The sequence below is a fragment of the Triticum aestivum genome, chromosome 6B (assembly GCF_018294505.1).
Source record: "Triticum aestivum cultivar Chinese Spring chromosome 6B, IWGSC CS RefSeq v2.1, whole genome shotgun sequence".
Classification (NCBI taxonomy): Eukaryota; Viridiplantae; Streptophyta; class Magnoliopsida; order Poales; family Poaceae; genus Triticum; species Triticum aestivum.
In genome coordinates this window covers 708,220,180-708,231,316 of record NC_057810.1, presented here as the reverse complement: position 1 = coordinate 708,231,316, position 11,137 = coordinate 708,220,180, and the positions used below count along the sequence as shown (strand labels likewise).

Genomic DNA, 11,137 nt, shown 5'->3' with positions numbered 1-11,137 from the left:
GCCTTGCTGTTTATTAAGAGAGAGGCGCAAACAGATGGAGTGCACTAGAAAAAGCGTTGCGTATGTCGTTGCCATCCACATGAATAATTGCTCGGACGTTGGGAATGTACCATTTCAAAGAAGATGGGATGGCTGACCACATTTGCCACGTGGTTGGTTGCCCGGCCGTTCAGAACCGTCAGTTTGACATGCGAGAGCCATGCATCGGGATCCGGTTTGCCTGCTCCCTCCTCATGCTCCCATCCGTGCTCCCACTTCATCCTATGGTTCTGCCTAGCTGGACGCGAGCCAGAGAATTAAAATTTTTTTTGAGACAAGCCAGAGAATTGATGGCAGTGTAGTCTTCGAATTGGTCAGAGGAAGTACTTAAATAAAGGAGATGTCTAGGACTTGTTGACTATGTGCATTTGGTTATGTAAAGGCCAGATATTCATTCGTTGCAGTTGTATCACTTTGATCTAACATTAGAATGAATAAAAAAATGCCCTTTTATATAAAAAAACATAGTTTAGTACTATATAAACATCATGGTAGAAGCGGTTAATGCCTACACTATAGGTGGAAAATCGCAACGGGTGAGTGCACAAGTTCCTTCCTAGTAGGGGCGCACTGACTCTTATGGCTCAACATAAACAAGGAGATATTTCGTGGAAGATAAAAACAATGAGGAGATAATGTACGCATGATCTAAAAAAAAGGAGATAATGTACCACGTGAGGTGTGACTCACTCTTTCAATGAAAACCAAACCAACGCACTATAGAGCTTAGCTTTCAACTCCATAATGTCCTCCACATTCCCAAGCCAACAAACACATATATATACCTTGCACTCGATGCCACATGGATTCAGGCACATCACTGTGTATGTTAGATATTGCCAACGCGCGTGAGCTCACACTCACCAAACACACAAATGGGGCGCGCCACCGCCTGCCTGGCCGCCTTGCTGCTCGCCGTCACCTTTCTGCTTGCCCCCGCCGCCACGGAGTCGCTCGCGGCCGTGCAGACGGACCAGACGACCACTGAGAGCGGGTCCACCCTGTCGGCGCACTGCTGCAAAGACGAGGAGGAAGCGGTGGCCAAGCCTGCCCAGCTTGTTGTTGGTGATCTAGCGGACTTGGCATCAGCGGAGGAGCAAGGCCATAAGCCTAGCTCTCACCGGAGTAACAAAAAGAAGATCCACCACCACCACCACGATGACGACGATGATGACGACGATGATGATGATGGTGGTGGTGGTGATGATGATCATGATGGCAACGACGATGACGACGACGACGATGGTGGTGGTGGTGGTGGTCGTCGTGATGATGATGATGATGACAACGACGACGACGACGATGATGATGGTGGCGACGATGATAATGATGATGGTGGCGACGACGATGACGACAATGGCCGATCCCACTCGGGCCACGACTGTGACTCAGGCTCTGACTGTGATGGTGATGACGACAACTCAAAGGGCAGGAAGAAGAAGCCCTCAACTCCAGAAAAGAAGGAAGTCCCGGGAGGAAACCGGTAAGAAGAATGACGAGCTTCCTAAAATGACCATATATATATGGGCATGCGAGCTTACTTCGTCCTTCAAGTCATTACTTGCTTCAAGATCATGATAGCGAGCTTATCTTTAAACATGTATTAGCCATAAACCTCTGTACGTGCATGCACTTTAAAGTTATGTATCTGGCTACAACCTACAGACAATGAAGTCCGCACACAAATAAGCGCATCACTCCGTATTAAACCCTCTGTTTCTGAATATAAGATGTTTTGGCAGTTCGATCAAAGTTCTTACATTTAGGAACGGAAGCAGTGCCTACTATGTGCATGACCAACATCAGGGATCTAGACTGTAGCAGCAACCTTGTTAAAGGAAAACGCCAATAAAGAAAAATGTTGATCATGTTACATTTTCTTTTTATTTTAGATTAGAAACAGGGAGTGTTTTGTCAAGACTGGTCTTGCGAACAAAAAAGCTCTAAACAGTTGTGCTGTTTAAAATAAAAAGGTTTAAACAGATTTTTTTGAGTAAAAAAGGTTTAAACAGCATGGAACAGAGCGAGTGAGCATGCAGTACAAAGCTGCGTTTTTTTTTTGAGAACCGCGTGAATAAATGCCAGGCCCATAACCCTGGCTGGGCTGGGCTGGGCTGGGCTGTGCCGAATCACCAAAGAAAGCCCTCGGTCCAGCTGCGTGAGAGGAAAAGGAGCTGGCCGACATCGCCGGCGGGAGGAGGACAAAATGCTGCTGGCGGAGATGCCGCACCTTGTTCCGGGCCACATTTCTGCCAGCACAGGAAGGAGGAGGCCGACGGCGATCACAGCAGGCCAAGGCGCCACTCCACGCCGACGGACGGCTTGGCGGCCGCGCGAGGCCGTCCGGGTGGGGCGCGAGAGCTTCAGAGGTGCGTGCTCTAATTGCGAACGGACCTAGTTGTTCCTCACAACCTATGCGACGTGGATTAGCGGAACCCGTATGCCCTTTGGTTGGAACTTTGCTGCGGGATCTCGAGTCGAGGCGCCTTGGATGGTGGTGACCGTGAGCAGCGAGCTGGAGTGGGCGCAAGGTGTTTGTGAAAATGCCTGCAAGAAGAAACCAGCTGCTGACCTCCAATCCCTTGAAATAAGAGGGGGAGTGTAATCTTAGTGCTGCTCAGGGTTCACATTCTCCTACACTACATAAGTTTCTTATTGCTGGTCAGATGGCACTAGTTTAGTTAAGGGTTATATCACAGTATACTTTACGCACTTTCAATCAATGCGACAGGATGTCTTTTTTATTTCTTCTAGTTAAGCGTTTGTATATTTTCTAATGTGATTTGAAGTTGCTTTTCTACATGATTTCTGTCAAACTTCACAAATGTTGTTTAGTCTGACACAATAAAGTGACCTATCTGATAAATGCTCGTGCTTATAAAAAACTCCATAGTAACTAACAGACATATTGCATGCAAAATTAAGACATATACATTCTACTCAATCGAAATGACAGTTGGCCTGGATTAAGAAACAATCGGCTTGGAGTTAGATAGTAGATAATTGTTAGTTCATATAAGAAATAGTATGGCAGACCGGGAGGCCGCGCGTGGTACCCGTTCTCTAAGTATAACAAAATTTGGTTATACACTTGTACAGTTATACTACCTGTTTTTTAAGCATACAAAATTTAACTGGTTAACTTGCCTTCTTTTATGCATCCAAAATTCTTGGTGAGAAGGGTCTTCAATACGAACATTTAGATCTCTCCCATTTGCTGGAGCTACCGGACATGAAATACATTCTCTATATTAAAACAAAGCTTCTTGTTCTTCAAGGCAAAAATACCAGTTTCTTATCCAGTATACAGTTGTAAAAAGTACCCACGGCATATACAGAGATTAGACTGCTAAGTACTAGCGTCCCTCTACTACTGTAATGCTCATGTTATTTGCAGAATTTACAGTATTTTCTGCTGCTCCATCATTTCCATTGTTGTTTTCAGCAAAATACACAGACTCTTTTGGAGGTGGAAGTGATATATCTCCATTCTCCAGAAAGGACACAATTGATGACACGAGTGGCCGCGCATTTGGGCTGTCTTGAACACACAAAAGTCCAATATGGATGCACCGTATAGTTTCATCAGGTGAACAACTCCCCACAATTGACGAGTCAACAAAATCCTTTGTGTTCCCATCCTTCCATAAGCTCCATGCCTGCATCCATCATATCATATCTAACCCTTCAAAGATGCATATATTTACTATACTTGCAGAAATTCGAACATGTCATTGTACTTACAGAGGCTATAATGCTGGGGAAGTCTGCTTTTAGGTGCACAGAGCTGGTCTTTGAGCCACTCACAATCTCTAGTAGTAAAACTCCAAAGCTGTATACATCAGACTTGACAGAGAACACTCCGTTCAAAGCATATTCAGGCGACATGTAACCGCTGTTTGAAGCATGTCCCAGTTAGGAGCACATAACATAATTTTGGTCAAGCACAAGAATAATGTATAAAGATCACTCATGCAGTATATCACTCACTATGTGCCAACAACGCGGTTGGTATTTTCTTGCTGCTGATCGACACCAAATATCCTTGCTATACCAAAATCAGATATCTTAGGGCTTATTTCGGCATCTAATAATATGTTGCTTGCTTTGAGATCCCTGTGAATTATCTTCAACCTTGAATCCTGATGAAGATAAAGAAGTCCTCTAGCTACCCCTTTGATTATCTCGAATCTTATTGGCCAATTAAGCATTGATTTTCTTGTGGCATCTGCTACCAATTGCATCAATTGAGGGATGACATCAGTTATTCTGGTTGATTTCATGACTTACTGAATTGGCAATACGTAAGCAGAACATACCGAAAAGCATGGCATCCAGACTTTTGTTAGGTAAGTATTCATATATTAATAGTTTCTCATCTCCATGGATGCAGAAGCTGAGAAGTCTAACCAAGTTTTTATGCTGCAACTTCGCAATGAGTAGTACTTCATTTCTGAACTCCAGTACTCCCTGGCCAGAACCCTTCCTAAGCCTTTTCACAGCAATTTCTGTACCATCTTCTAACGTTCCCTGGACACATCCATTTTTAGGTCAAACAAGATGGAAATACAGTTATGTTGCTCGATAAAATAAAAATTCACGTTACCTTGTAAACATTGCCAAAACCTCCATGTCCAAGCTTGTTGGAGTTAGAGAAATTGTTTGTTGCAAGTACAATTTCTTTGAACCTAATAGAAGGATACTTTAAGTTTCCGTCGCAAAGTTCAACTGAAGTGCTCGAAGTTCCTGACATCAGCTTCTTCCAAATTTTCTTGTTTCTTTGTTTGCCTATCAGGAACATTGATGCAAACATTATAATAAAGGAACATAGCACATAGAAATATGGAATAGCATTGGCCTGCACAATCATGCTTGAGGGAAATACACAGAGAAAAGTATGAACTGTGTTCTACCTCCCAAGCAGCAGATCCAAACAAGGCACACCCATATGATTATGAGCAAGCTTGACACGACTGGCAGTGTAATTTTTAAAACAGTGCTCTTCCGCTTTTTATCTGCCAAAATTCAGTCTGTGAGCAATTATGATTTAAAGATATTCTAAATAGTTAGTTTCACAAGCCAAATACTTCTTGCAAGTAGAACTACCTGCACATTGTCTCACTCTCAAGCAATCTATTTGTTTCACATGAACATTTGCATCACGAGTATGCTAACATTTTGGACATTCAAAACTTTTGCTTGACACTTAAAATTAAAATCTCACACAACATGTTTTGTTGAATTGGATGGAGTGGTTGTCATTCCCAATTTTTGTATACAATATAATCAGATGGCATAGACAACTTATGCCAAAACTTGAAGGTTTCCTTCTATAGGTATGTATATCTTGTATATTGACTTGGATTGTATGAACTTGTAGGAGCAACTACATTTTCTATTAATAGGAAATAGATAGTAACCCAAATTCAAGTCCAATAAAATAGGACTCGAACGAGGGCGGTGGGACTGTACATTCACTCTCCCGCCCATATGAGCTAGGCTTATTTCCTATACATTGACTGAGATTGGATATATATAGACTTTGGAACTACTATGTTAGCTGCTGGCCAAATGTTTCCAGCCACCTCAGATGTCTGAAACATGTATTAGAAGTTGTTCCTTGATAAATTATTCAGATGGAAGTGTTTTACATACTAACAACTTCATAAACTTGACTGCAGTATTGCCAACTCCTGCATGCTCATATTTTCATTCTGCATCCAGTTGCTGCTAATCTGCACCCTCCAATTGGATAAGCTGTTATGTTTTCGTATTAAAAATATTGTAATGATTCACTGATAGCATATATGCTGCGCCAAACTGTTCCATCATGGCATTACCAATTCTTTACCCTCTAATATTTGCCCGCCACTACTAATTTAAACCTTACTTGTACTGACATTGTAAATAATACTAAGGGAGATATTACTGGAGCTCCATTGGACCCATAAAATAGAGGGTATATCTACTAACGCAAGCAGAGAAACAGAGACAGTAAACTGTACCACTCAATCCATTAACCCGGATATAGAGGTTTTGCCCTTGTCCAATGAGCTTCTCTGTGTCAATCAAATCTCCGTTCCATAATAGGCACCTAGTTTCATCCCCATTGATATCCTTGGTGCTCGTATTGGCGAAAGCATACGCCGTGCAGGAGCAGTTGCTGGTGCATTCTGCTATGCATTCATCTAAGCTTATATTCTTGACATGCAAGGACTCGTGGGGAACCTTCATGCTTGGCAAATTTAAGAAGCTATCCCGTTGACCACATCTTAGTGCTTCCATCCGGTGGCATCCCTGCGAAAACCTGTGCCCCGTCCAGTCTTGCTTGTTGTTTGGCTCAAAGCCATCAATACACTTGCATGTCACAATAGGCTGCGTGTTGTCGCAGTAACCAAATGGACCACAGTAACCAAATTTGTTGCATTCCTGTTTAGGTTCTGATCGCAGGTCAGCCCATTTGGACATGTTGCTATTCCAGGTTCGTAACTTCATCTTTCCTGAGTAGTCCATCTTCAGTAGCACTAAGGAGACACTTGGTTCTGGTAGTCCAAAGGAAATGTACACCTCATCATCAATAGTATTCAGTGTGAAGTGAATTGTGGACTTGACACTCTCGACGTACCGCCCTACTAACAAATAGTTATTCCACGCTGGACTTCGCCAGTATGGTGTCGAACCATTCCATGAAAAACGCCGCAGAAACTCATCAGGGTGTGCACCATATGAGAAGTTGCCCGGGGATGGGTCCTGGGTGTTTCTCCAAGAGACGAGCCGTTGTAGTCCATGCGTCTTGTGGGTGATCCTGAGGTTCATACCTGGAAGGAGAGTGTCGGTCGGATAATCGAAGCTTTGCCATAAGATGATGCCCTGTGATGACCGAAGGATAAAATTCCCATTGTTATCAAGTGTGGCTTCTCCACCAGTTGCCTCTGACGATGAATTCCCTGCGGCGCTGATATCTGTCATCCAGAGAAGCTGGCCATTGGTGTCTGACAGGGCCAGATTGGATCCGTTTGTGAAGGCCAGTGTTACAGAAGAAGGATCAGCAATCGGCATAGCACGATTGGCAACCCACACAACATTGTCTTTGGGTATGTTCTTGTACCATATTCCGACGTAGTAATGTTTTCTGCCGGAGCTGGACGGGGAGAAGAATCCCAGGGCGAAAGTGCCGTCGTCGGAGGTGATGGTGCTTCCAGCAGAAAGCGGCTTGTCGGGAAGAAGGCGGCTGCCGGATGATGCACAGAATGGGAATAACCAAAATGACCAACAAACAAGGCAGATGATTTTGTGTATGGGAAAGGGGTCCATTGCTGTAGCGAACTATGGAACTGGGATAATGGAAGCAAAGCAGTGGATGAGTTGCCTTTGGACAATGCAAATCAGAACTCCTGGGAGAGGCAGAGTCAGTCAAGCTTATTATTTGTGGCCCTTTTCCGACAGGAAGTTACTGGGAAAGTGGGAACCTTGGAAGTAGTCAAGGAGATATATTTACTAGGAAGTTTGAAAATGTTGGGTTGTGGTTGTTATCATCTGGACTATGTCGGACTAGCCTTTCTCAGCAAATAGAATAGCATTTACTGTTCTTTTAGGTGTGACTGCTGGGTTTTCTTGTTTGAATGTGCTGGTTGCTGGTACAATGTTAGTTGGATTGCATATTTTATGAACAGAACAAACCCCTTGTTCCGGTTTTAGTATGTTATCTTGTTTTTTTTTTAAACGAACCTATCTTTGTGCGTATAGGTTGCAGGTAAATGTGACCATCAGTGGTGCAGGAATTTCCATGGTCTTCCCTTTGGGCTTGCATCATTTATTGTTTGACCATGTAAACTATAACTGGATAAATTAAAAACACGGACAGATCAGCTCATTAAGAAGGACACAATTTGTTTTCCTTTGGGTTTCAGAAGAACATCATTAGGCCCTGACTGGATGTACAAAGGGACCTTGCGCTTGTTTCTTAAAAATGTTAGGTCAAACTCTGTGGGTGAACTCGCACATTCATTCTGGTCTTTGCAATTATAAAGTTTGCCAGCTACACATTTGAGCGTGCAGTCTTGCCCACATTTGCGCCCCTAGCTTTGCAAGAAAAAGCATTTTTTCTGCTGTCTTGTGCAACTGTCTGAATAGAGTGCATCACCTGTTTAGTGTCTCCTCATTTACCTGAAAAGATCGTATCACCTGAAAAAGGATATTTTTTAGATGTTGATGTATTTATGTTATTGCAGATGCTCACAGTGCATTTCTTCCATCAAAATGTATGACTCGGAAATGATTTTTTGCACCGGAGGAGGTGAAAGCTCTGAGATTGCAAGGCTGGAGCAACTCTGTATAATTTGCACACATGGGTAGCACTGTAGCAAATCAGAGGTAGATTCAGCAGGTATTCTTATGCTTGACTAATCGGGACACCTATGTGCAAGTGATCATCTGGCCTTGTTTTGCCGAGTCATCTGGCACTAGAACTACCACTTGCTTTTTACAGTGAATGTTCAGGGTACTGATCTCTTTTTGAGTAGTGTAAAACTGATAACCATGTTCATCTGGCACTGCAGCCATGTCATAGCCGACTCTCTAGCTTCAGAGATCGTTTTTGGCAACAGGCATGGTTTTACTGCTGACTGGTAAGTGGTTATGTACCCTTTATGTAGGATCCTCCAAATTATGCACGTGTTCGATGCTATTATATTTTGCACGGAAATTCAGAGAGCACGCCCATTTCCTTGAACAACATAATGAGTAGGAAACATACTGAACTCAATCTCTGAAAACAAACACAGTGGCGCCTATATTCAGTTGGCCTACAATTTCAATGTTTTGTAGGCGAAACACAGTTGGCCTACAGCGATTCTTTTGGATATTGTGCTAAATTATGGACACTTCATGCTATCATGAGAAGAGTATTTGGATACTTTAGCCAAGTAGGCCTACTCTGGTTAAAAAAAAAACATAAGCTTCTTTTGTTCACATAGGGTAGCTTTGTGTACATACAGTGCCAGGTCCCATTTCTGGCTAGCTAGAGCACACACGGTCATCTATTCATGACTACGGGTTTTGAGCGCGCACACAATCATTTAACTGGCTCATGGTCCGAAGCATCTTGTACTGACATAATTCTTGCTTGGTCTCTCTTGCAGTAACTTAACTGATCAGGCCTGTTAATGTTTGTTTTTCTTTGGCAGGCTGGGGGTTCATGGTTGTCGGCGTCTTGTTATTCTAGCCTAAGGAGACTTTGTTTTGTCGCCCCTAGTAATTCTGTACTACCTACGTCGTGTAGTCGGTTCATCTTGTAGCGATTTAGGAAGATGTTTTTCTTCCTTCTTGTAGAAGCGTAACGTTTTTTCCTGCCTGGATGTATCTCTGCTGCATCGGTGTTTCATGTGTCGTTTTAATATCTTGTGAATGAAAAAAATGTTTTATGAACAGAACAGACACCTTGCTTCAGTTTTGCTGGTTTTCTGAAAATAACCTATCTTTTGTGCGTATATACATGAGATTGCAGGTGAATGTGAGCATCACTGTGCAGGAAATTCAGTTTCCCTTTGTAGTTGCTTCAACTATAGATGTAGTGGAGTGACATGCACATTTATCCATGGCCTCTATGACTATAGAAGTTCGCCAGCCACGCGTTCGAGTGTGTAGTCGCGCCCGAGATTGCGCCCCTAGCTTTGCAAGAAAAACGAAAATTTTGGCTGTCATGCGCAACTATGTATCTGAAAAAAATTCAGTGTCTTATATGCTAGTCATCATGCTATTGCAGATGTTCACAGTGCACTTCTTCCATCGCAAATGTATTACTCACAAATGATTTTTCCGCTGGATCGGAGGAGGGGAAGGCGCGACCATATATACTCGTCGAGATGGCAAGGCTGGAGCAACCCTGTACAAGGTGCACGCCTGGGTAGCACTGGGGCAGAGAACATATTTGGCTAAAGAAGCAACAAGAGGAATGATGGCTATGTAGTATGTGCACGGGTAACCCTGGCAAGAGCGGCTAATTGCCTACACTCTAGGTGGAAAATTGCAACGGGTGAGTACATCTTAGTCTGGGCGATCCGACACCGACCTTATCCTAAAGGAACTCGAAGGTTCAACTAAGGATAGAAGCGCATATTGGAGACGCTTTTGCAAGGTGGATATCATTACATCGTACCATTACATAATAGTTGGGGATACATACAAGAGGCATACAATGCCACATGAATACAACTTTATCATACACAAGATCAACATCCGACTACGGATGAAACACAAACAGAAACTCAAATGACATCCACCCTGCTAGCCCAGGCTGCCGACCTAAAACCTATCCCCTGATCGAAGAAGAAGCAGAAGAAGAACTCCAAAACAAGTAACATCGCTCTCGCATCATGATCATCGCAATACATGTACCTGCAACTGTCGTTATAGTAATCTGTGAGCCACGAGGACTCAGCAATCCCATCACCATGGGTATCAAGACTAGCAAAGCTTAATGGGTAAGGAAGGGGTAAAGTGGTGAGGTAGCAGCAGCGACTAAGCATGTATGGTGGCTAACATACGCAAATAAGAGCGAGAAGAGAAACAAGCGGTACGGTCGTGAAGCTAGCAATGATAAAGAAGTGACCCTGAACTCCTACTTACGTCAAACATAACCCGAAAACCGCGTTCACTTCCCGGACTCCGCCGAAAATAGACCATCACGGCTAAACACGCAGTTGATGCATTTTAACTCGAATCTGGTGTCAAGTTCTCTACAACCGGATATTAACAAATTCCCATCTGCCACATAACCGTGGGCACGACTCTCGAAAGTTTATACCCTGCAGGGGTGTCCCAACTTAGCCCATCACAAGCTCTCACGGTCAGCAAATGATATTCCTTCTCCCAGGAAGACCCGATCAGTATCGGAATCCCGGTTTACAAGACATTTCGACAATGGTAAAACAAGACCAGCAAGACCACCCGACTGTGCCGACAAATCCCGATAGGAGCTGCACATATCTCGTTCTCAGGACACAATGGATGAGCAATCCGTACAACTAAAACCAGACCTCAAGTTTCCCTGAGGGGGTGCTGCAAAGGGCTCTAGTTTGGACCAGCACTCAGAGGAGCA

General features: G+C 43.5%; 2 protein-coding genes, 1 long non-coding RNA gene and 1 pseudogene across 4 annotated transcripts; 2 read left to right on the top strand and 2 right to left on the bottom strand.

Annotated features, from left to right (window-relative positions):
* Positions 1-940: 940 nt before the first annotated feature.
* On the top strand, positions 941-1,784 carry LOC123135054 (prostatic spermine-binding protein; the record flags this gene model as incomplete). The annotated part of the gene is given in 1 exon segment (XM_044554177.1): positions 941-1,784. A coding segment is annotated over 1 exon segment (586 nt), but the record flags the coding sequence as incomplete, so codon positions are not given.
* Positions 1,785-2,159: 375 nt separating this feature from the next.
* Positions 2,160-9,527, top strand: LOC123139860 (uncharacterized). Of its 2 annotated transcripts, XR_006469665.1 has the most exons (4): positions 2,160-2,408; positions 3,485-3,628; positions 8,271-8,666; positions 9,225-9,527. It is a non-coding gene; the product is annotated as an uncharacterized lncRNA (long non-coding RNA). The 2 variants fall into 2 exon arrangements; XR_006469664.1 differs by lacking the exon at positions 3,485-3,628 and having other exon boundaries at positions 9,225-9,521.
* Positions 4,029-7,353, bottom strand: LOC123139859 (receptor-like serine/threonine-protein kinase SD1-8). The gene is made up of 5 exons (XM_044559556.1): positions 6,045-7,353; positions 4,953-5,054; positions 4,646-4,827; positions 4,359-4,569; positions 4,029-4,267 (listed from the first exon to the last, which is right to left on the bottom strand). Exons 1-5 carry the CDS (start codon positions 7,351-7,353, stop codon positions 4,029-4,031), a joined length of 2,043 nt encoding a protein of 680 aa, XP_044415491.1.
* Positions 9,528-10,537: 1,010 nt separating the features above from the next.
* The window catches only part of LOC123139857 (trithorax group protein osa-like), a 4,091-nt pseudogene continuing 3,491 nt past the window's right edge, over positions 10,538-11,137 (bottom strand).